The 26,690-nt window shown below is 41.8% G+C and overlaps 1 protein-coding gene across 3 annotated transcripts in view; it reads right to left on the bottom strand.

Moving 5' to 3' along the window:
• The window catches only part of coro6 (coronin 6), a 105,475-nt gene that overhangs the window by 54,333 nt on the left and 24,452 nt on the right, over nucleotides 1-26,690 (bottom strand). For 2 of the 3 annotated variants that reach the window (XR_004562686.1, XM_034178197.1), the window contains exons 2-5: nucleotides 21,553-21,752; nucleotides 11,007-11,129; nucleotides 3,997-4,126; nucleotides 2,287-2,465 (exon numbers count right to left, since the gene is read on the bottom strand). Coding sequence is in view for 2 of the 3 variants with exons in the window: in XM_034178197.1 (XP_034034088.1) it covers nucleotides 2,287-2,465; nucleotides 3,997-4,126; nucleotides 11,007-11,129; nucleotides 21,553-21,750 (630 nt within the window). In the remaining variant the exon portion in view is untranslated. Of the gene's footprint in view, nucleotides 1-2,286; nucleotides 2,466-3,996; nucleotides 4,127-11,006; nucleotides 11,130-21,552; nucleotides 21,758-26,690 lie in introns of all 3 variants that reach the window. The other variant, XM_034178196.1, reaches the window with a different exon arrangement.

Here is a 26,690-nt window from a genome sequence, read left to right as displayed (position 1 = left end):
TTTGCATTTACGCAATATCTCTAAAATTAGAAAGGTCTTGTCTCAGAGTGATGATGAAAAACTAATTCATGCATTTATTTCCTCTAGGCTGGACTATTGTAATTCATTATTATCAGGTTGTCCTAAAAGTTCCCTGAAAAGCCTTCAGTTAATTCAAAATGCTGCAGCTAGAGTACTGACGGGGACTAGAAGGAGAGAGCATATCTCACCCATATTGGCCTCTCTTCATTGGCTTCCTGTTAATTCTAGAATAGAATTTAAAATTTCTTCTTCTTACTTATAAGGTTTTGAATAATCAGGTCCCATCTTATCTTAGGGACCTCATAGTACCATATCACCCCAATAGAGCGCTTCGCTCTCAGACTGCAGGCTTATTTGTAGTTCCTAGGGTTTGTAAGAGTAGAATGGGAGGCAGAGCCTTCAGCTTTCAGGCTCCTCTCCTGTGGAACCAGCTCCCAATTCGGATCAGGGAGACAGACACCCTCTCTACTTTTAAGATTAGGCTTAAAACTTTCCTTTTGCTAAAGCATATAGTTAGGGCTGGATCAGGTGACCCTGAACCATCCCTTAGTTATGCTGCTATAGACTTAGACTGCTGGGGGGTTCCCATAATGCACTGAGTGTTTCTTTCTCTTTTTGCTCTGTATGCACCACTCTGCATTTAATCATTAGTGATTGATCTCTGCTCCCCTCCACAGCATGTCTTTTTCCTGGTTCTCGCCCTCAGCCCCAACCAGTCCCAGCAGAAGACTGCCCCTCCCTGAGCCTGGTTCTGCTGGAGGTTTCTTCCTGTTAAAAGGGAGTTTTTCCTTCCCACTGTCGCCAAGTGCTTGCTCACAGGGGGTCGTTTTGACCATTGGGGTTTTTACGTAATTATTGTATGGCCTTGCCTTACAATATAAAGCGCCTTGGGGCAACTGTTTGTTGTGATTTGGCGCTATATAAATAAAATTGATTGAAATTGATTGATTGATCTGTGATCTGGTCATTGAGCTGCTCCTGCGCCTCCTCCGTTACGCACACCTGAGGTGGAATATAAACACTGAGCAGCACAAATGAGGCTAACTCCTGTGGTGAATAGAACAGATGAAAGTTTATGAAAAACGTTTCCAGCTGAGGGCTGCACGTCCTCTTCAACACAGACATCTGCACATCAACCAGGCTGAGTGTAGGCCATTTTTTAAATTTATGTTACAATCATTTAGCATGTAAAGAGAGGCCAACATGACCCAAAATAAGAAGCTCACTGGTCCTCACCTGGATCCATCAAAATTAAAAAATTTGAGGGCTGGATATGCAACAGATTTTATAGAGTTCCTTATAGAAGTTTCCAGAATTGCTTGCTCACTAAACGACTCACTGAGTCCTGTTAAAAGGGAGTTTTTCCTTCCCACTGTCGCCAAGTGCTTGCTCACAGGGGGTCGTTTTGACCATTGGGGTTTTTACGTAATTATTGTATGGCCTTGCCTTACAATATAAAGCGCCTTGGGGCAACTGTTTGTTGTGATTTGGCGCTATATAAAAAAAAAAAATTGATTGATTGATTGATTGAATGACTATTAATCCTATGCATGCCCTGTTAAATCATAGGTGAGGAGAGAGAAAAAAAAAAAAGACATGCCACACACACGCACCCACCACTACCAAATTAACTTTTTGAAACTTGCTCAGTAGGTTGGAGCAGGTTAAATAGATCTACTGCAGATTCTGGATAAATGAGCACATGTGTTACTGCTTTACAAGTTGTCTCCTTGAAAGTCAAACATCAGTAGAAGACCTATACAGGCCATGAGGTTCAGCAATCTGGTGGTCGTCCTCTGACTCTGCAACGTGAACTGGATGAGTCTATGACTCCACCTGAAGGGGACATCAAGGCATCACAGGCTACTTCCCCAGACAAGATGGGCACCAATTTAGCTGGATGGACTGGGACAATGCAAATGAAGTGTCAAAACAAAACAGACTGGTGGCCTGAAGCACCAACCTGGACTCAAACCCCGGTCCACATTTTGGCAGTCCAACTCCTCTTACACAGATAAATCTGGTCTGCATTAACATCAGCAGAAAAATAGACAAAAGTGTTTTGTATAGATTATTGATTGTCATTGATATTTTAGACAAACATGTTTTAGTAGAAATGCCATTTCTTTGAATGTTAAATACAGTTATAAAACAAAGGTAAATTTACTGCATTTGATTTTTCTCTCTCTTTTTTTTAAAGCAGATAGCATTCTAGTGGAAGGTGTGCTGAATATTTTGTCCACCCTCTATGTCCTCGTCACTTACCGCAACCACCTCCCTCCTACGGGGGTCACATACACGCAGACGTCGGTCCTTACAGGTGGTGCAAAACAAACTGCCATTTCGGTTCCAGCTGATGCTGTAAATGAGGTCTGGGTGGTCATCCATGGAGAGCACGGGCTCGCCCGTCCCCACGTTCCAGATGATTATCAGGTTATCACTGCCTGAGAGTGGACATGATCAATAAACATGAATGCAGTCAAAGCAGAGCTTATGTACTCGCACAAAAGGAGGAGGTTACAAATAACTCAACAAATCACATACCGTGCATCTGTAAAGTATTCACAGCATGTTTTTTTTCTTCCACATTTTATTATGTTACAGCTTTATTCGAAAATGGAGAAAATAAGTTTTCCCTCTCAAAATTATACTCACAAAACCCCATAATGACAACATGAAAGTTTTTTTTTTATTTTTTTGCAAATTTATTAAAAATAATAAAACTAATAAAATAATAAACAAACTAATAACTCAATACTTGTGTACATGTGATTTTACATGTACACAAGTATTCACACCCTATGCTCCGTACTTTGTTGCTGCACCTTTATCAGCAATTACAGTCTCAAGTCTTCCTGAATATGATGGCACAAGCTTGGCGCATCTGTTTTAGGCAGTTTTGTCCATTTCTCTTTGCAGAACCTCTCAAGCTCCATCAGGTTGGATGGGGAGCATCGGTGCACAGCCATTTTCAGAACTCTCCAGAGATGTTCACTCAGATTCAGGTCTGAGCTCTAACTAGGCCACTCAAGGACATCCACTCCTTTGATATCTTGGCTGTGTGCTTAGGGTCATTTTCCTGCTGCAAGAAGAACTGCTGCCCCAGTCTGAGGTCAAGAGCACTCTGGAGCAGGTTTTCATCCAGGATGTCTCTGTACATTTCTGCATTCATCTTTCTCTCAATCCTGACTAGTCTCCTAGTTCCTGCTGCAGAAAAACATCCCCACAGCACAATGCTGCCACCACCATGCTTCACTGTAGGGATGGTGCCTGGTTTTCTCCAAACATGATGCCTGGCATTTATGCCAAAGAGTTCAATCTTTGTCTCATCAGACCAGAGAATTTTGTTTCTCATGGTCTGAGAGTCCTTCAGGTGCCTTGTGGCAAACTCCAGGTGGGCTGCCATGTGCCTTTTACTAAGGAGTGGCTTCCATCTGGCCACTCTACCATAAAGACCTGATTGGTGGATTGCTGCAGAGATGGTTTTCCTTCTGGAAGGTTCTCTCTCCACAGAAGAATGCTGGAGCTCTGACAGAGTGACCATCGGGTTCTTGGTCACATCCTTGACTAAGGTCCTTCCCCCCGATCTCTCAGGTTAGATGGGCAGCCAGCTCTAGGAAGAGTCCTGGTGGTTCTGAACTTCTTCCATTTACAGACGATGGAGGCCACTGTGCTCATTTGGACCTTCAACTGTGGGACCCTTATATGTAGACAGGTATGTGCCTTTCCAAATCATGTCCATTCAACTTAATTTAGGTAGACTCCAATTAAGCTGTAAAAATATCTCAAGGATGATCAGTGTAAAGAGGATGCACCTGAGCACTGAACACTTTTTTCACATCATTATGGGGTGTTGTGTGTAGAATTTTGAGGAAAAAAATTAATTCATTTTGGAATACGGCTGTAAAAAAATGTGGAAAAAGTACAGTGCTATAGATACTTTCTGGATGCACTGTATGTTCATGTGTGCGTTACCCGCTGTGAGTAGTATGTTGCGTGCTGATGGATGCCAGCTGACAATTCCAACACGTTTGGAATGACCCTCCAGAACTACAATGGGATCGGACAGGGGGCGGTTCAATGTGTAATCTGGTATTTGCCACACCTGGAGAGAAGGATCAAGATAAAAATCAGAAAATCTTGTGTTGGTGATCAAACTTGTGTGTAGTAAGTAAACATAATTGCAGTCAGAGAAACAGAAAAGTACCAAACATCAATTGGTTCAAAACGTCTGAGGGTCCGACAAGCTCCCAATTAATCAAGCTGCAGAGGGTCAGGGTTCTTCAAAGTGGCTCTCAAACTTTTTTTTAACTAGGTAATAGTGCCTATAGGCATGAAGACAGTAAAGACTACAGAAATTAGACATTTAACTCCTATGACCCTGACCTTTATCCAAATGATTGTCCTGTGGCTGACCTTGTCAGGGCCATTCTGGAATCCACCATGGCATGTGCTACATTTAGTGCAAACCAGGCTGAATATCAAACTCACTTCAAATGCCAAAGTTAATTCTGTAAGGCCAAATTTGGGCGCCAATATTCACTGGCATTCCATGTTTTAGAAATCACCAAGAGTACCTGGGAGGAGTGGGTCAAACAGGCAGACATAACCTTGGCCCCAGTGAATGACCTTTGGTAAATTTGGTCTTGCTGAGCAATTCCCAAATCCACCTCCACATCTGTGTAAAGTTTAGTGCAAGTTAGTGCAAAAAGCCTGAATGAGCTATGAAGAGGATGAAGAGTGGAAAGGCAGTTGGTCCAGATGACATTCCAGTGGAGGCATGGAAATGTTTAGGAGAGATGGCAGTGGAGTTTCCAACCAAATTGTTTAATAAAATCTTGGAAAGTGAGATGTCTTAGGAATGGAGCCATGTGCTGGTTCCTATTTTTAAGAACAAGGGTGACATGCAGAGCTGCAGTAACTACAAAGGCATTAAGATGATCAGCCACAGCATAAAGTTACAGGAAAGAGTAGTAGAAGCGAGGCTCAGAAAATAGGTGAAGATCTGTGAGCAGGAATATAGCTTCATGCAGAGATAGAGCACTACAGATGCAATGTTTGCTCTAAGAATACTGATGGAGACAGAGGACATCAGAAGGATTTACATCGTGTGTTTGTGGATTAAGAGAACGCTTATGACAGGGTGCCAAGAGAACGTCTACAAGACAGAAGACCAGATATGTTGTATGGCTTAGACCAGTGATTTTCAACCTTTTTTGAGCCACAGCACCCTTTTTATATTTACAAAATCTTGCGGCACACCACCAACCAAAATAATATTATAATGCTATTACCTCTGGTTTTGCGCAAAACCCAATTATCGAAGTACAAAATCGATACAGAAAACACCGCATTTCGAAAATCCTCAAGCATTTTGCACTCTGATCTCAAGTAGGGCTGTCACGATTAGGAATTTCTGGAGACGATTAATTGTCAGACAAATAATTGCAATTGACGAATATATTGTCTATTTTTTTTCTTTTTTTTCCCCTTCTTTATATTCTACTATTGTAGTATAATTACACAACTCTGGAAGAACGTTTGGTTTCTGTGAGTGGAGAAACTGGGAATGGTGCAACATTTTTATTTTTTATCTTCATTTTACATACAGTCCCAACTTTTTCTGATTTGTGGTTGTTTCTGTTGCATTTCTGAAATTGTTTCTCCTCATCAGTCACGTTTTGTGCTTAAACACTGCATTAAGCTCAAGATTGAACAAATAAATAAATACCTTTGGAAAATAACAGCTGTTAAAGTTCAGAGTTCTCACCTGCTTTTTGTGATCTCTGCGTCTGAACATTGTTTTTTTTTGTGGCTCAGTTCATTCATATATTCTCATTTTTTAAATATGTTTTTAAAGATATTTGACCGTTTATTTCATCTCATGATCTCATAAATTGAGCATACGACGCGCACATGGTGTGAACAGGACGGTAACGGCAGAATCACACCTTTAGAGAAAGTTCAGAGAGAAGTAAAGGCAGCTTCATGTTTCCGTTTTGTTAACGTTCACTCGGGTTAAAATCCTCTCTCTGCTCTGCGCTCGCTGCGCACTGAATGTGTCGCACCTGCATTCAGGAATATCCCTCACCCACCCCCTCCCTCGCAGTCTGCAGCCTGTTAACTCTGCGCGCGCGCACACACAGGCACAGACACACACACAGACAGCTCCGCATTTTAGACGGCTTTTGAAGAAGACGGCACTGTTTTAATCGGCCGTCAGCCTCCTTGTTATTGTCCCGCCTTAAGACGAGAGAGTGGCTGCAGCACGTTTGACGTCAGATTCTGAGTCGTTTTATGCTTTGTGGATAAAATAAATAATTCACAGTAATCGCGAATATGAAAAATAATCGCGAATATGAAAAATACCCACGGCACCCCTGACGATCGATCACGGCACCCTAGGGTGCCGCAGCACCCCGGTTGAGAATCACTGACTTAGACTGTGGTACTAACAAAAAACAGGAGGCAGAGTTCGAGGTGGCAGAGCTGAAGATGTTGCGATCCTTTTTGGGAGTGACAAGAAGTGGACAGGATTAGGAATTAACATATCAGAGGGACAGCTCGGGTGGGACGGTGTGGAGACGAAGTCAGAGAGGCAAGATTGAGATAGTTTGGACATGTGCAGAGAAGTGACCCAGGGTATATAGGGAGAAGGATGCTGATGATTGATCCACTAAGCAGGAGGCCAAGAGGGGGGCCAAAGAGGAGGTTTATAGATGTGGTGAGGGAGGACATTCAGGTGGTTGATGTGACAGAGGAAGATGCAGAAGACAGGGTGAGATGGAGACAACTGATCTGCTGTGGCGACCCCTAGCGGGAGCAGCAAAAGACGACAACAGTTATCCACATGTTTCTACCAAACTTGGATTAAATTTCACTGCTGAATGTCTGGGCTCCAAAGTAACGGTTAAACAAAGTCAACATCCATTAGATTCTATGGCATACGTGTGATAACTAAAGCATGAAACATGGTGTAAACTATTCTATTAAAACCCTGTTAGCTCAACCAATAATTTGCATCATATTTTAACCAAAGGTGGAGCACACTGAAACTGACCTTCGCTGACATTTCTGCCCCATTACATTCAGTCATAGATAGTTCAAACTATACCTTTGTGGAATCCATATGATCAGACAAATAATGTGATAGACTTTTCCAGTTTGATTAGATCATTTTGTAAATGTTGACCTGTGTGTAAATATTTTGTTGACCCCTACCTGGCTATAGCTACCACCCTGGGATGTGCATCATATGTTTGTATAGGCCATGGCATACCAAACCTGGATTACAAATGTTGTTTGGGCACCTTAGGTGGTACAGATTAGGTCAAAATTTGTTTCTTTACCATTACAGAGTTTATTGTTGCAATGGTACCAGACAATTGCACTGGAAAAATATCTACTTTCTAACAGAGTTTAAAAGAATACAGCAACAAGATTACAGGAACAAAGCTACAGTGGGGAAAATAAGTAATAAGTAAAGAATGGAGAGGTCTGTAATTTTTATCGTAGGTACACTTCAACTGTGAGAGACAGAATCTAAAAAAAAAAAGAAAAAAGAAAATCACATTGTATGATTTTTAAATAATTAATTTGCATTTTATTGCATGAAATAAGTATTTGACAACCCTAGAAAAACAGAGCTTAACAATTGGTACAGAAACATTTGTCTGCCATTGCAGAGGTCAGACATTTCCTGTAGTTCTTGACCAAGTTTTCACATACTGCAACAGGGATTTTGGTCCACTCCTCCAGGTTCTACTGAGTTCAGGTCTGGAGACTGGCCAGGCCACTCCAGGACCTTGAAATGCTTCTTACGGAGCCCCTCCTTAGTTGCCCTGGCTGTGTGTTTGGGGTCATTGTCATGCTGGAAGACCCAGCCATGACCCATCTTCAATGCTCTTACTGAGGGAAGGAGGTTGTTTGCCAAAATCTCACAATACATGACCCCATCCATCATCCCTTCAATACGGTGCAGTCATCCTGTCCCCTTTGCAGAAGAGCACCTCCAGAGTATGATGTTTCCACCCCCATGCTTTACGGTTGGGATGGTTTTCTTGGGGTTGTTCTCATCCTCTAAACATGGTAAGTGGAGTTGATTCCAAAAAGCTCTATTCTGGTCTCATCTGACCACATGACCTTCTCCCATGCCTCCTCTGGATCATCCAGATGGTCACTGGTGAACTCCAAACGGGCCTGGACATGTGATGGCTTGAGCAGGGGGACCTTGCTGCCCTGCAGGATTTTAAACCATGACAGCATCATGTGTTACTAATGTAATCTTTGTGACTGTGGTCCCAGCTCTCTTCAGGTCATTAACCAGGTCCTCCTGCGTAGTTCTGAGCTTTCTCAGAATCATCCTTACCCCACGAAGTGAGATCTTGCATGGAATCCCAGACCGAGGGAGATTGACAGTCATCTTGTGTTTCTTCCACTTTCTAATAAATAATCAGAACAGTTGTTGTCTTCTACCAAGCTGCTTGCCTGTTGTCCTGTAGTCCATCCCAGCTTTGTGCAGGTCTACAGTTTTGTCCCTGGTGTCCTTAGACAGCTCTCTGGTCTTAGCTGTGGTGGACAGGTTGGAGTGTGATTGAGTGTGTGAACAGGTGTCTTTTATACAGGTAACAAGTTCAAACAGGTGCAATTAATACAGGTAAAGAGTGCAAAATAAGAGGGCTTCTTAAAGAAAAATTAACAGGTCTGTCAGAGCCAGCATTCTTGCTGGTTGGTAGGGGATCAAATACTTATTTCATGCAATAAAATGCAAATTAATTATTTAAAAATCATACAATGTGATTTTCTGGATTTTTTTTTAGATTCTGTCTGACAGTGGAAGTGTACCTATGATAAAAATTACAGACCTCTCCATTCTTTGTAGGTGGGAAAACCTGCAAAACTGACAGGAGGTCAAATATCCATTTCCCCCACTGTATTTGTTACAGATTTCTCATTATTGCAGTTAGATATTTGTGCTCAAGTTATGTTTAAAAAAAATGATGTGTTACTAGATAGACAGTGATTGGGTACCATATAATGCTTATAGTTATCTGTATCTTGTAGTTTTACTTATTTACTTTCCACAAGCACTCATTCAAATATTTTAAGACATTTTAATATATTCTGCAAACAATCATACAAGCAACAGTGAATACACACTCACTGATACATGCACAAAAATATTCCAAATATCTTTGCAATTGTGAAACTTAACTCTGTATTACATATTAATAAGCTTTTATGACCATGACACCCCCACCCACTCAATCTTTCATCCACAAAGAAATAACTGATCAGCAGCAAGTTATATGCATCTTTCACATTTAAAATTTTCATGCTTCCATACAAGCGAGTCACATGTCCCAGCATGCACTGGGCAGGCAGACACAGGGCTGCCATCAGTGTTTTCTCATAATGCATTTATTTTAAAAATATACCAATTTGTCAAGACACTCTGCACCACATTGTGTTCTTGTAAATACTTTGTGAAACAACTGTCACATTTCTGAAGAAAAAAAAAACTTTTAAAATTAACAGCTAAAAGACACATTTTAAATGAAACTTTTTGAAAATGTGTGTGCACACTGCTGTGCTGTACCAGACACAGACACATACAAGCTCAAGTGATGACATCACGGTCACAGTGGCAACAGGCTGCCGAAAACTGGACAGCTGCATTTCAGGCAGGACACGGGATTAACACACACACACACACACACACACACACAAAAAAGGTGCTGCAGTAAGACAATAATCCCTGCAGTATGAATGTGAACATGTGTGAGAACAGGTCTCCTCAGTGACAACTGTCCTGCTACAGACTCGTGTTCAATCAAGGCAGAACTGACTGTGTCCACTACACAACAGATGCAAAAACCGTAAACTGAAAAATGCACATTACTGGATGCACTCTTTTTAGCAACTAAATTTTTTGCCCCTTCTCTTAATATTAAAAAAGTTAATTTGGATATACTTAATTTCCATGATCAACTCAGCACATTTATGCTAAAAACCACTAAACGAATGAGCCACATCGTCTTATTCTGATAAACTGTGAAGATTTGGGATGAATCCTGCAATCAAATCTTACATGTTGACCGAGTTCAGGAACTACAGTTATGATTCTGATGTCTAAAGCCCAGAATTTATGATCAACAATATAACATATTTAACAGAAAAATGAAAAAGAATGCTTATTATTGGTTGGCCTACAATATCAGCTGATATGAGCCTTTAACAAATATAAATCAGCATTAGCATTATTTTTTGCTGATAAGAAAACTTTTATTTTAAATCAAGTAAAGTAGAAAAACACTACTGAAATGACATCCAGCAGAGGGCGCTCCAACTGCACTGTATTGTACAACCCCTGGCAAAAATTATGGAATCACCGGCCTCGGAGGATGTTCATTCAGTTGTTTAATTTTGTAGAAAAAAAAGCAGATCACAGACATGACACAAAACTAAAGTCATTTCAAATGGCAACTTTCTGGCTTTAAGAAACACTATAAGAAATCAGGAAAAAAAAAATTGTGGCAGTCAGTAACGGTTATTTTTTAGACCAAGCAGAGTGAAAAACAAAAGAACGCTCCAACACATCACTAGTATTTTGTTGCACCACCTCTGGCTTTTTTAACAGCTTGCAGTCTCTGAGGCATGGACTTAATGAGTGACAAACAGTACTCTTCATCAATCTGTGTTTCCCCACTCATGGCCCTCAGAACCCAAACTATTGCACAGTTTCCATTTGTTTGCGATTTATTCAAAGCAGATCAGGTCAGTCAGTGTGTTTAGCCAATCAACAGCTGGCTGAACATCTGAACACACATGATTTGGTTCATTATGTGCAGTCAGAACAAGGAAAAATGGAAACATTCACAGTACTTTGGGTCCAGAGAACCACTTTCAGTAGGAACAAGCCTCTTGCCGAGAAATGTGGCAATTTTCTGTGTGCTATGTTTGAGTGAAATGTTTTTAGTCATTACCATTGCAGTGCAGTCCTCTGAACAGCTGGCCAGGATGTTGTCATTGTGAGGGCACCAGTCGATGTCGAGCACGGGTCCACTGTGGCCGATCACCAGTGGGTAGTTCTTATCCACACGACCAGTCTGCATCACAGCAGCAGTGACAGCACTGGATTAGGCCTCTACAGATCATTTAGTCCTGCACATGCTTTCAATCATGACCTTCTTTGGGAGAGCAGAAGGCTCATTTTCTCTTATGACATCTGGCAACACTGATTCTGGAACTTGAACACATGCACTAAGCCAGGTTTTCTTTTTAACCAACAATTAACTCTTTCTAACCACACATTAGAATCCAGTCATTACACAGCTATTAAATTAGCAGTGGACCTAGAATTAAACTAGGACAGCAAACAGTAACAGCCTTTAAAAAAAAAAAAAGTTTTATGAATTTCAAGTTGTTGCCATGTGGCATTGTATTTTTTGTGTATACCCTGGTCATGGCCTCGACATTCAGGAACGAATAAATTTTGGGGATTGGCAGTGGGATTACCGCTTCAGCCACTACAAAAATACCTCGCAAAGCTAAAACCTGAAGACTTTCGTTTCCTCTCTTTGGAGTAACTCTGCAGCTGACTTACGAGTACTGTACATCGGAAGGTAGCGTGCACTGTGAACTGGGATGAATTAAAGCATTTTGGAGCCTCATCTCTGGACAAGAAGAAACCACAGAAGAGCATGGAGGATCTCGTCTTTGGAGCATGGCTGTTGGTACGGTGTTGAGGGGTGTCCGCCACTGCATGGCAGCACCTAGGTCCAAACCTGAGGCAGCTTGTGTAGGTGGGCACCTGGAACATCTTTTCACTCAGTCAGGATGATCATCTTCCACTGCCATCAAGGAAGCTTGGAACACCCCAAGGCAGTGGATGCACTGCCTTAAGTCTGGAGACCCAGAAATGGCTACATCTGTCAACATGGGGGCTGGGGCCCATTCCAGAGGTGCTGTGGCAGACCAGTTCCTTCAAATGATGTTGGAAATTACCCCTATCAATGAGCACATTATGATAATCGGATTCAAGTATTCGCTGGGGTTGTGTTCATTGTCTCAGTCTATGCTCCAACTGCAGCAAGCCATGTCTCTCTGAGGGAGACCTTTTGTACTTCACTTTGTGACTGATGACTGCCCCAGAGGTAACACTATTTGTCATGGGTGATTTCAATGTGACTACTGGCACTGGCAGGACTGGCTATGAGGACTGCATTAGCATGCATGGATCTGACAGCTGTAGAGAAAATGGCTCAGTGTTCTTTGATTTTGTAAAAATTCAAGGGCTGAGTTGCTGGATCCTGGTTTCAACATCCAGATGTACACTGCTATACATGTGTTTTTTTTTTCAGTACTGGCAGTGTTGCCAAGGACACTTACCATGTCCTTGTAGAAAAATGTTGGCAATTTCAGCAGAATAGTAGGGTCTAACAAAGGAATCCAGGACATTTGGCCAACCAACAATTTTATGTCATACTCTTGACTACTTTCATTCATGTTTTGGGTAACCACACTTTGCATAACAACGCTTTATTGTCTGTTGATTGACTTTTATTATTATCATCAACAACACACAGAACACATAAGAATAATGATTTTATCCATGTAAAAGAAAGTACAATATCTGTGCTTTCACTATGTCCTTTGATATGCAATACCTTTACACAGGAAATCTGGGCTTGTGCCGCTGATTGTTAAATTTGATACCCAAAGGTCAATGTTTTTCATTACAAGAGCAGTCATTGCTGATGATTTGCTAGTTAATAACAATTGAAAAATACTGTCTATCACATTTGATAAAAATGTCAATTTCAAGTCATGAATTTGCATTAAGATCATCAAGTCACTAAATGTTGAAGCCACTCTCACCCAGATGTATAACAAAAAGAGAAGCCACTCACCCAGATGTAATATAGCCAAAAAGGAAGCCACACTCACCAAGCTGTATAACAAGAGAAGCCACTCTCACATCACCCTCACCATCACAAATTACATGTCTGTTGGCCAAATGTGCCCCCCTGTACTCCTTGGCCAAATGTCCACTGGCCAAATGGGCGTTGGCCAAATGTCCACATACCCTAAAGAAGTGCCCAGTTTGTGAATTTTGACTAGACTTGCAGCTTCCATGAGGATTCAGTTAAAATCTCACATTGTTGTCTGCCTAAGATTAAGTCTGATTAGAGGATTTGCAAACATGGCCACAACCGGTGACCCAAATGGATTGTAGGAGTTCTTCCATACCCGTGAAACAGCTGAAGGCAGGGAAAGTTCCAGGGATCTGCAGTATCATAGTTGAGCTTCTCCAAGTAGTTGGAGGTGTGGTTGTCTCCGTATTGCAAGCAATCTGTTCCAATCTGGGAGACTGGTATTATCCCTACAGACTGGATGAAAGGACCTGTTCCAATCTGGAAAGAAAAGTGTGATCGCATGGATTGCAACAACTGTAGGTGTATTACACGGTTTTCTATGCCAGGGAAGGTGTTTGCAAGAATGATTCCAACGGGATTCAGTTCCAGGTACTTGCTGCTTAGCAAACAGAACAGCCTGGCTTCACATCCAAAACGTCAACAATTTATTCCATTGTAGTCCAGTGTTGATTTTCAAAGAGTTTGATTCAGTTGATTGGACTGCTCTCTGGGACACGTTGAGAATCTGTGGGATGCTCAAGAAGTTACTGGACATCACAACCAACCTACACAGATACTGTGAGTGCTGTACAGCACGGAGGCAGAGACTGAGTGAAAACTGGTGTTTGTCAGGGATGGGTTCTGGGTGTTGGGTTATGTTGTAGAAACCAGCAGCTTAGGTGCTTTTGTTGGCAAGGAAAAGTTTATGGACCTCGATTTTCGACAATGCCGTGATCTTTACGGAAGCACCAGATCCCCTGATTGTAGCACTTGAGAAGCCAAGTGAGGAGTCTGAGTGTCTGGGGTTGAGATTGTCCTGGATCAAGACCAAGATCCAGGCTTTTAGTGACTTCCTGGACTCCACCAGCACAAGTGCATCTGTATGTGGTGAAAGTGTTTATCTTGTAGAGATATTCTCCTCAGCAGTAAAATTTATGTCTCTGGGTCTTCAACCTCAGAGCGAGGTGCGCCTGGGAAGAGCTTGCACAAGTGTCAAACTGGTTCAAGAAAGGGCCAAGAGGGTGCAGGTTTTCTTTGTAACCACAAACTCCTTCAGGTGATTTCACTGATGAACATCACGCTGAGCAGATGGGAAGAGTTCCTCAATGAAATCACCTGGTGGGTGGAGTTGGTGGCTACAAAGAAAACCTGCACCCTCTTGGCCCTTTCTGGAATCAGTTTGACACCTATAGTTTATGGGGTGAAAAGCGCACTGAACCGTATCTTGTCAAAGGGCACAGACAGGACGCATGAGTGGGATTTGAACCCATGTCTACACGAGGATCAGCAAGATTCTTATCCAGTCAGCTACCTACTCCATGCATACATTAACAGCCATGGTGCTGATGTTTGCACCAAAATGCCAGTTTAAGCCTTACTGATAGTTAAGGAAATTGCCACTGACCTTTTAAATGTTTCAAACTGTAAAAATTCTTGATTCATGTTTTTCATCCCAGTTTTCACACTGAAGGAGCAGATTTTAAAACTAAAATGGACTTTATCAAATACGCGCATTATTAAAAAGTGGTCTATTGTACAAAAAAAACCATTAGCACTACATTTAATTTTACTTCAGATTATTTAAAGACCCCCCCCCACACACACAAAATGGTTCAGGACCACTGCTGTAATCCTACCAAAATTACTGATGTGCAAAATGAAAAGTGCATCATCATAAACAAACACCACACTACATGAGGTGATATTGAAATACATTATGATGTGCTACTTTAAAAAGTTTGAAAGGTTACAGTTTTTTAAAAACAAAAATAACTGTCCTGTAATCATTTTCATTTCAAATCAGTTTTTTTTTCTCTTTTTTGCTCACCATATTTCCCGTTTCTTAGAGCGTTGAATTTTTACCCACTCAGACTCGTGAGTTAAGTTATGTATGTATAAGGGTGGTCTTGAAAAAAAAATAAAATAAATTTCAGCTTTTTCAAGGTGCTTCTGTTTTTTGTTTCCTTTAGGGGTAAAAATAAATTGGGTGTGAATTTTTTTTTTTAACTTTGTACCTTATTTACTCTCTAATTTTGCCACTCATATGTTACTAGTATGATGTACTTATCCATCCATTCTATGGGGGGTGTATAATGGTGTGTTGTCAAATTGTGTGTTTTTAGGTTCCTAAAAAAAAAAAAATAAATAAAAGTGAAAAGTTATAAAATAAATAATTTGGGTGAAATTTCATGAGATTTGAAAAAAATATTAACCACGGCCACCTGGCTCCTGTTTATTTGTGACGTGTGAATGACATTTGGAGTTACAAACATTAGTTGATTACTGGCAGATTTTGTTACATCGGCCTCAGGTCACATTTTTGAGGCATTCAGCGTCAACATGGACATCCTCATTAAGGAGCCCTCAGAGTGGGAGGACGACCCGTCATTCCAGTCGTCACAGTCGCTCCTGGATAACGTTGCTGCTGTCAATGATTTTGATGAGCAAGTAGTTGCACTTCCAGGATTACAATCGGATCTTAACGAAGGATGAACAGGAGCGCCACCTGCGGCAGGTTCTTGAGTGGCATCGACGTCAGTTCCCAGAGGAGATGAAAATCGGAACCAAACGCCACTCTCCATGACTGTTTGTTTTCACCAAATAGGTGGACAGAGACATGTAATATTTCTTTTTTTTTTTTTAAATCTCTCCTCTATGGTCAGTTAAAGGAGAAACGATTGTTGTTCCAATTTGTGAAAAGGTACATTACTATTGCTGGTTTGTGTGAATATGCATATATTGCAAGTTCCACCCCGCGTGCGGCAGTGATTAGAACAGTCGTATCAAAATAAAGTTTTGCACAAAACATTTTCTCAAGATGAACAATTTTGTCTGGAAGCACCTCAAGAAAATCATTTTTATTTTTGGCATAATGTAGAGGACCACCCTAACACACATACATACACACACCCTACAGAAGTACAGATTTCTACCTGAATGACTCCTGACGCAAACACTCCCAAATACGGGGGTGAAAAACCTGTGCAAATTTGAACACACACACACAAAACAGTCATGCACTTGCTGCATCATGGCATGTGACACTACTGTAACTAAAACCAACCATTAAGACAAATGATGTGTGCAATAATTCCTTTATTAGATCTCTTCCAGGTTGGTCCAGCTTCGTCCTGTTGCTCTTGTGAGTTTACATGTGCAACAGTGTCCATCATATATCCCCCCCACCACACACACATACACACACACACACACACACACACAACGCCCTGTGTGAGATGTATTTTTAGCTGCGTGACAAGGTGTTGAAAGGGGAGTTTTTCTTCTGGCCTGTCGGGGAGACTGAGGGGGGAGGTGGAGGACGGGCAGCATACTAGTGTGTATTAATAGATTCTGTCCACCAGTAGTCCAGCATATAAACATGACCATTTCCCAGTCACTTTTAAATCAGTCCAAACTGCCTCATCCTCACCATTTCAGGGCTCATGGCACAACAACAGCAGCGGTGCCGATTACCTCCTCGCCCGCAACAAAGCAAAAAAACAATTTTTTCTACAAGAAGAGAAAGGAGGAGTAACATTATACAATGAAAAAGTCTAAAAAAAAAAAAAAAGTCTGTGCTGCAACCTTCCTTTAAAGCTCCTGTGTAGGACTTCAGGATGTTTATTAGCAGAAAAGAAATCTAACGTTCATCTCCATCTATTCATTTGTGTATAGTTACCCACAACAATGAATTCATTGTTTTCATAAGTTTAGAATGATAGCAGTTAGCAACCTCACCACTAGGTGACACTAAAGCCTACACACTGTAGCTTTAATGATTAGAAACATTTTGGCATCAGTACGATCTGAGTTCTTCTGAATGAGTTCATGTTGGCCACTTGCAGTTTGGTACCATTAAGTGCAGTTTATTAAACATGGATTCAAAACTCAATTTTAATCCTTTGTCATTTAAAAAAAAAAAAGTTATGCAATTTAGAAAAAAAACAAACAAAAAAAAACACCAGGTGGAGGGTCTTATTAATTTGTGTCATGGGCCAAATCTGGTTGGCAGGTACCTTAAAAATGTATAAAGTCATTATAATGATGCCATAATTTCCCTGTACATGCCAAATTATTTAATATGTCCCACTCATGTTACTTGTCTGTGTCCTTGGACAATGGACTTAATCTGCATCCTCTCAGTTCACCGACCTGTAAATGGGCACCGGCCTTAAGTAGTGTAGTAACCTGTGTTGGACTGGCATCCTATCTGTGGGGGAGTCACGGGCTCTCATCCACTTCATGTTATGGAATCCAGAGATAAGCAGAGACACCAACAAACCCCAGTGCCTATATAGGACTTCTTTTAGTGGAGCCTGTTGTTCAGGACCCATGGGTCATGGGTTTGGACCCTGAGTGCAGGTGAGTGTTGAACTGTCTTTGAAGAGATACAAAGCTGCTCATTCTTCAGGCACTTTGCCTCCTACAACCTCACACGGACATAGGAAAATGATGCCGAAAAGGAAGAGTGAGCCTTTAGGCTACACTGTTGCCACAACTACGTCCAAATATATATATATATATATATATATATATATACATATATATATATATACATACATATATATATATATATATATATATATATATATATACATATATATACATATACGCACACATACATACACACACACACACACATATATACGCACACATACATACACACACACACACGAGGTCTGTTAGAAAAGTATCTGACCTTTTTATTTTTTTCAAAAGCCATATGGATTTGAATCATGTGTGATTGCATCAGCCAAGCTTGAACCTTCGAGCGCATGCGTGAGTTTTTTCACGCCTGTCGGTTGCGTCATTCGCCAGTGAGCAGGCTTTGTGTGAGCACTGGTCCCCCCCTCTCGTCGGATTTTTATTGCAAATAAATGTCTGAACGATTTGGAGCTTTGCTGCATCAATTTTTTCCAGAAACTGTGAGAGACCTCCAGGTGGTAACCATTCGGAAAATTCAAATGGCTTTGAGGGATGATTTTATGGGGATTACACAGATTAAGGAGTGCTCCAGCCGGTTTAAAGACCGCCCACAGCTGCTGAGAGCGCGCCGCGCTCCGAGCGCCGATCGACAGGCTGAAACAACCAGATCATTTCCAGCGTGAAGGCTTTGTCGATCCGGGACGTCGTCTGACTTACACAAAAATGGCAGGAGACGTGGACATCAGTACTTTCCACTGTTACAGGAGTTTTTTTCATGGAAAGAAAAGCGGACGGATGCGCCACCGTGCCGCTCATGGCGCGGCACAAAACCACCTCCGTGTTGGTCTCACAGGACGGCTTTGAGATGGCTGTCGGTGGGTATTCAGTCGTGTGACTAACCGAGAAATTGTGGATGAGCCTGGACATGCCAGAACATGTCCTGTGAGGCTTCATCATGGCGTTGCTTTGCGCCATGCGGCACCGCCGTGACGCGCGGAATTCCTCCGCTCCTCTTTCCATGACAAAAACTCCTGTAACAGTGGAATGTGCCGTTCATTTCCAAACTGGACGCTGTGTTTTATCCGGGATGTCCTCTGACTAGCACAGGAATTGCGGAAGACGTGGACATCAGCACTTTTTCGGCACATTGAGACAGACGTGCAGAGGAATTCCGCGCGTTGCGGTGGAGCCACATGGCGCAAAGCTACGCCATGATGAAGCCTCACAGGACATGTTCTGGCATGTCCAGCTCATGCACAATTTCTCGGTTAGTCACACGACTGAAAACCCACCGACAGCCATCTGAAAGCCATCTCAAAGCCGTCCTGTGAGACCAACACGGAGGTGGTTTTGTGCCGCGCCATGAGCGGCAGGGTGGCGCATCCGTCCGCTTTTCTTTCCATGAAAAAAACTCCTGTAACAGTGGAATGTGCCGAAAAAGTGCTGATGTCCACGTCTCCTGCCATTTTTGTGTAAGTCAGACGACATCCCGGATCAACAAAGCCTTCACGTTGGAAATGATCTGGTTGTTTCAGCGGGGTTTCAGCCTGTCGATTGGCGCTCGGAGCGCGGCGCGCTCTCAGCAGCTGTGGGCGGTCTTTAAACCGGCTGGAGCACTCCTTAATCTGTGTAATCCCCATAAAATCGTCCGTCAAAGCCATCTGAATTTTCCGAATGGTTACCACCTGGAGATCTCTCACAGTTTCTGGAAAAAATTGATGCAGCAAAGCTCCAAATCATTCAGACATTTATTTGCAATAAAAATCCGACGAGAGGGGGGGGTGGACCACTGCTCACTCAAAGCCTGCTCATAGGCGAATGACGCAACCGACAGGCGTGAAAAACCTCATGCATGCGCACGAAGGTTCAAGCTTGGCTGATGCAATCACACGTGATTCAAATCCATATGGTTTTTGAAAAAATAAAAAGGAGGGACACTTTTCTAACAGACCTCATATATTTGTTTAAATCTCACATAGCAGAATTTAAGACCAGGGGAATTAAGCAGTTTTTACCAAATGCAGCTGAATTTGAATATCCTGTTGTCAGATTTTTATCACGCCACTTGAATATATTAGCACTCTAGTTAGTGTGTGAGGCTGTGTGTGTTGGATGGTGTCCAGACAAACATTCCACCATAGCTGATATTGCATCATAATGCAAATGATCATCAGTTTCCCGAAGCAACAGTTTTTTTTGACAAAGTCATTCCAGCTGTACTCAAGACTCCTACAAAAGCACCTGGTACCAAAGACATCCAGTCATTTCCAACCTTCACTAGATAGTGTCCAAGTCTCACAAAAGTGCTGTAACACAGGAAGCGTCAGGACTCTAAAAACGTGGGACCTTTGTTCTCCTGTAAAGATATTGGCAACACCAAGCACCTCTGTCCAGTGACATTATGACTATAAATCTCACTGCCGAGAAGCAAGTGTCTCCACAAGTTCAACACATACACCACTTCATGCAAGCATTGAACAGCACAGGAGCTGGAACACATCCCTGAGGAACACCAGTTTTCACTGTTCTATAACTTCTTAGAATGTCAAAGAGAGCAGCCCGATCAAATGCTTTCATCGAAAAAAATGGAAACAAAAATTGGAAGAGGTTTTCTTGTCTGAATGCAAAACTAGGTACTAAAGGTTTTGAGAGCACTTCCCCTTGCCTGTCTCTCACACACACACACCTTCTGTTCTTATACCTGTAGCTTTTTTCATTGAACATTATAGAATGAACAGTGTGGAGTCATGTAATCTGCGAGTGTGTCAACAATCATAAGAGATGACAACTCTGTTTATATAGCACTTTAACTCAAAACCCACTTTCACACGGACCAGCGTAGAATTGCGTAATGCGGAATACTGAGGCCAAGCTTATGTAGCCCTGCGTGGCAATACGCTGAGGGACTCAAAGGGGTCCGCGAAATAGACAATAAATAAACAAACAAACAAACAAACAAACAAACAAGACATTCAATTTTTTTTCTCAGACTTTCGGCAGAGAGAACTGGACGCAGTGCTCTATGCAAGTCTATGCAACACTACTGTACACCATACCTATGCAATTGTACACTACCCTATGCCGGTCCGGTGAGAAATCTTTAAGATTTTTTTGTTTTTTCCCCCCAATCAGTACATACCTGCATTGCTAGATATTATTCATCCCACTGGACTCAATTATTGCTGCTGAACTTTGCTGGCAGTGAAGCTTCAAAACCACGTAAGAAGAAAAAGCAAGGCCAAGCTTCCCCCTGCGCGCAATGATACGCAGCCATTCCAGTGTACTCGATACGCAGCACAGTGCAACTCTGTACAAGCCCGGTGTGAGAGGGGCTTAAGTACTTCACAGAACAAAACAAACAACACTACCATTAGTGAATTATTTCTATGTATTTTTATTAAACAGTAAAGAAAATTATTCCCACATCAACAACTGCAAATTGTTTTCAGGCTAGATTTAAAAATGGTGATAGAACTGGACCTTTTCCCCCCACATACAGACTGCAAATTTTTGCCTCATCAGGTCCACTATATATGGATAAAAACAGCACAAAACAAGAAATAATGGAACTTATGAAATTATATGAACCCGTTCATATGCCCAGTCATCCATCCTTCTGTGTTTGTGTCATCAGGCTACACAGGAAATACACTGTGTTCTAAAATGAAATAAAATTAAAAAACAACAACAGATTTTGGGAACTACTACTATGCTACTATTAAAATAAAACTTTTTTTTTTTTTTAATTATTTGTTCAGTAAACTTATTTCCCTTGCAAATACAGCTCCTCACCATCAAGGGGTGCTACAGTCCCCTCAGCGCCCCTGTTGCCAAGTCAAGTGAACACATGCATAACCAATACAAGCACATAAACACCTAAAATCATGCTGGTGACTTGCAGATTTGATCACATTTTTATTGATGGTCAACATTTCATGTGTAAAATCAGATGGATTGACTGATTACTGACCTTAGAGAGAGGCAAAACCAGGAAGGCTCCACCTCCACTGGATTCAACAATGACCGCCAAGAACTTTGGGTTGACGGCACAGAATGAGCTGTCCCATGTCACTTTGGAAACTCTGATGTCATCATAAGTTTGGTCAGCCTTGACCGCCTGGCCAAAGACGTGGCGAAACTTACTCTGCCGCACGATGCTGCGACTCATGGCTGAGAGAGAACAAGACAATAACAGAGAAACAGCAGATGAAGATGGTTAAGAACAGCAAACAGTGGAGAAGACAAATAATACGAGTATATATATATACACACACACATATACACACACACTTTATTATTAATATGCATATGTCACGGACATGAATGAGCGAAGTTCGTCGGCATTTCACCATGTCACTTAGGTTCTTCAGACTATTTTAAGTAAATGCTTCAGGGGAGCATTAACATGGCAAAAACCTTCCAGCTTGTGGGGGGGCTCTGCCTCCCCCCAACATTTTTAAGCATTTTTCTTTATTTGCCTCTCACATACTTGGAAAAGCTCCTCGCCATCTAACCATGCCCTTTAGGTCCTTTTTTCAGTAAAATGGTTCTTGGGAGCATGACTAAAACCTTTTAGCACCCTCTTGGCCCTTTCTGGTGTGCAAATATTTGCTTATTTTGAAATGGATGCCTGTAACACGTTTCAAAAAAGGTGGGACAGTGGCATGTTTACCACTGTGTTACATCACCTTTCCTTCTAACAACACTCAAGCATTTGGGAACTGAGGACACCAATTGCTGAAGCTTTGTAGGTGGAATTCTTTCTCCTTCTTGCTGTTCAACAGTCCAGGGTCTCCATTGTTGCATTTTGCGCTTCATAATGTGCCACACATTTTCTGAAAAGCCACACAAAGTCTGAAATCAAAGATTTAAATACTTACCTGTTAAATGTTTTTCCCCCCGTCAACATATATAGTAATGGTAAATGCCACACTGGCAGAACCATTTATGAACATTAATACACATATATGCAATTTATTCTTGCAAGACAAAAGCTATGTAGTGCGTGAGTGAACGTGTGTGTGTGTGTGTGAGACCCCCATCCGCCCTTCCCGATCAGCCTGCAACATCCTACTCAAAGCCAACCAACAGCTTCTAACAGGAAGGGCCGACCACCAAAACAACACAAAGACAGACAAGAACGAAAGACAAGTTGTGAAGGCAATAACTGTGAAGTGAGACACCGAGGAGACAGAGCCCCAACCATACAACATACCAGGACAAACAACCACACATGAACAAGTAGTGATAGCAACAGTGTGTTGTCTAATTAGTGAGCATCCATATCCTGATCTAGAACACCAGAGTCTTGATCCCCTTGAGAGAATCAAAACAGAATTGTGGTGATGGCCACAAACACACAACCATCCATGCACAGAGACCCAATAGCCGATCACTACTGTGGCTGGAGTGTTGGGCCAAGACAAAAAGTACAGAACCTTACCATATGACATGGACCACTCTGGCACGTCAGAAGCCATGCAGACCACAAACAATGACGGAAATGGGTCCAGGACACAGGGCCCCAGGAGAAACCCAGAGAAAAAAAGGGCAGCGGAAGGGGCCAGGAAGGGCAGCCACCAGAGCCACCAGGGCAGCACAATGAACCAACAGGGGAGTGGCCCGGTGGCACCGGAATGCACCCCCGGCACCGCCACCCCCACGGAAGCACAGGAAGCAGCCCCATACCCAAGGGAAGCACGTAGGGCACCAGCATGGGCCCACCAAAAGGGGGGGGCCCAGAACCACACCACCCGTGCCACAGCCCCCAAAGGGAGGAGCGAGCAGCGGCGGGGACGGGGGGGGCAAACGGGCCACTGCAACCAAATACAAAGCTCAGGCAGGGACCACCAAGCCATATGAGGACGGGGAGACAAGAGGCGAGACCCAATCCCCTGGGCCAGGAAGCACACGAGCCCCCCCCAACACCCAAGACTGTTAAATGTTTTGTAGGAGATGTACAGTTCAATCCTCTGCAAACAGAGGAGAGCTGGTTCCAGGAGAAACCGCTCTAGCCTCTGCAAACAAAGGAGAACTAGTCACAAAAGAAAAGAAAAAAAAAAGTTTCTTTTGACCCCATACTGATGCGCTGGCAATATCATCCAAGTCATCCAGAGGCATACAGTTTTAAGTTATGGTTAAAAATTTTAACCAAACTATTTTAGAAAATTAACTATTAACGTCACGATTTATGTTTTAGTTTTAAACTAATGCACTAATTTTGAAGGTTTTAGTGTGGGCATGTGTCCAAGTGCGTTATGGGTAATCTCAGTACATTCACGACAGAAAAAAATGCATTTGAGATGCTCTGATCAGGCTCCACACCGACAACAGCATTAAACGCTTTGTATATTGTGCCTAAAACTCTAGTGAATATTCTCTGGGTTTCTAGACATTGTGTTTGTTTTATGTAAAAATGCCAGAAGAAGCCCAGGTTGCTTCTCCATTATTTTCAATTGGAATCACTGTGAGCTGCAGTCACTCCCTGGTCTTTAGAGTCCTGCTTATGTCAAACACTGTCGTCTTTGTTCCAGAATTATATATATAAAAAGATGAAAATTCAGTTTGTATATATTAAATTCCACACATCTTAAACATAGACACATTATCCGGAATATTTGTTTTGGCAAGTTTTCAGGGTCTCTACTGCCATCTACTGGCCAATAGTGTTCATGGCATTATGAGTGTCTGGACACCAGTAGATGGCAGTGTTATATTTATTTTGACCGGTTATATCAGAAAGTTGTCTAATCACAACTTGACTTTTTGGTTTTTGGAAATGGCTTTTTTCCCAATAAAAAAAGGCATATTTTACAAAAGCACATTTATATGTAAACACCAACACACACGTCACATTAAATGTGTTGGTTTTTACATAGAATGAATGAGGCAACCAATCAGTGTTAGCGGAGGCTCATTTAACCATAATCCCTTTGGCATCTGTCTGTGTTTGTTACAAAACTTCAGAATTGGTGCATTATTTAAAATTAAAAAATGTGTTATATTTTAACTTTGTACAAATGACAGAATTGACATTAATGGAGTTATTCTATCCGGATTAATTTGATGAGTTTAAATAAAAACCTTAAGTCAAAACTGCCTCACGTGGCACTGCTGTATTCCATTAAGAAATAATGGCTTGTTTTGTGTGTGCGTAGAGTTGAGCTTAGCTCCTCTCAATTGCTTCACTGCTACAAAATATGTATATCAAACAGGAGCTTCCAGCACTGGGCAGGGTGCACAAAGACAGAAGTGCTGACTCATTGTTTGAGTTTGGGGTCACCTTTGATGCTACCAGAAGCGACCGCGGCGTTACAACTCAAAATCAGCTTGTTAGTAATTGCAAGTGTACCGGAAGTAATACTGAAAGTTATCGGTTAGCTGTAGCTTCCGATAAATTTTTGGGTGGTTTATGGGTTTAGCTTTATAAAATATAACGTTTCAGTTAGCTGATTAGCTGTTACTGAAGCTAACTTTTTGGTTAGCTGTGCCCACCACTGCCTAAATTACATGGTGAGGACTCTTTTCCAGGCATATAAGATGCAAATTAAGGAAGTACTTAAAATGGCGGCGATTAAGAGTACAGTCATTGGGGGGTAAAGCCCCCAAGAAGCAGAAGATCTTTGCCATGATTATGCTCCCAGCATATTTGACAATAACACAAGATGAACATAAATAAGATGGTGAGGACTCTTTTTCCAGGCATGAATTTTACAAATGGTTTTCAACACGGAGGTGTTTTTCCTGTCGCGGCGCACACAGATTTGCCAAGTCGTCACGGAAACAACTCGGCGAATTTGCGCGCACGTCTCATTACAAAATGTCCTTAAACAGAGGAATGTCCGCATAAAGTCCTCATGCCGGCCTCTTCTGAATCTTCTCTGCTCTCTCACGATGTCCTGGGTGAATTAAGCCTTAAATTAGGATGTTTTCAGGTTGAAACAGGCCGACGACGGCGCCTGGAAGCGCTGCACGACGTCCCGCTGCGTGGGAAGTCCTTACAGCGACAGAAACACCCCATAATCTCTCATCAGCCGTTAAACTTTCACCGAAAACCAGCTTAATTTCTCAAATAGTGTCCACTCGGATATTCGTCACAGGTCCAAAAAAATTTTTGATAAAGCAACGCGCGCCGTCTCGAGCAGCGTGTGAAACAAAGGAATTCAGCCGAGAGGGCGGGACCACATCTCACTCAAGGCCTGTCCACAGGGAAATGACGTCACCGACACGCGTGAAAAAACTCACGCATGCGCACGAGGGTTCAAGCATGATTGGTGTAATCACACGTCATTCAAATCCATATAGTTAAAAAAAAAAAAAGGGTTGGTTTATTGTCTAATAGACCTCGTACATATTAATAATATGTAAATACTACTACTAATAATAATACTAATAATATGGGGGGGGGGGGGGGGTGCTGTTCACAAGCAACCCCCAATCCACCACCCTCAAATCATGAAGATTAATAAAAGGACAATTTCCACATTATCACGTCATCGCCAAATAAAATAGTCTGAACTGTCAACAATAACATGATTTCACAATCATTCTGTGGCTATTGTAGCTTTTGATTTTCTTTAAAGAGTGAATCACTCAATCTGGAACACCTGTGTGTGCAGATTTATTAGAGATGCACCGATACCACTTTTTTCCAGACTGACTACAAGTACATGCGAGTACCGATATGAATACTTAATGATACCATTACAGTATTATGATGACTTTGAAAACATGTTTTCATTCCTCAGTTGTTACTTACTTTTTGACTGCAAATGCTACCAATATCATTTGCTTTGTTTTTAATTCACCAACATTTTAGTTAGGTTCTATTTTCAGATAAGTAGACTACCCAAGGCATTTTCTGTTAAAAGCAGACAACAGGCTGATTCTTATGTATTTTGACCTGCTGAGTTAAAAAAAATTGCTGTATCTTTATAGGCCTTTCACACTGAACACGTCGGAAGCTTCAGGCTTTATTTTTTTTTAGTGTTCCTTTGTATTTAAAGAAATATTTTTATTTGTCCCAATCAGGAACATTTGCTGTGCAGACAACCAAACTTCCATTGATGAGCTGAACACCACGAAGTCCAGTCGAAAGAGAACATCTCT

The sequence above is a fragment of the Thalassophryne amazonica genome, chromosome 9 (genome assembly GCF_902500255.1).
Source record: "Thalassophryne amazonica chromosome 9, fThaAma1.1, whole genome shotgun sequence".
Taxonomy (NCBI): Eukaryota; Metazoa; Chordata; class Actinopteri; order Batrachoidiformes; family Batrachoididae; genus Thalassophryne; species Thalassophryne amazonica.
Note: the sequence above shows the minus strand (reverse complement) of the source record. Positions and strands in the feature narration are given on the sequence as shown.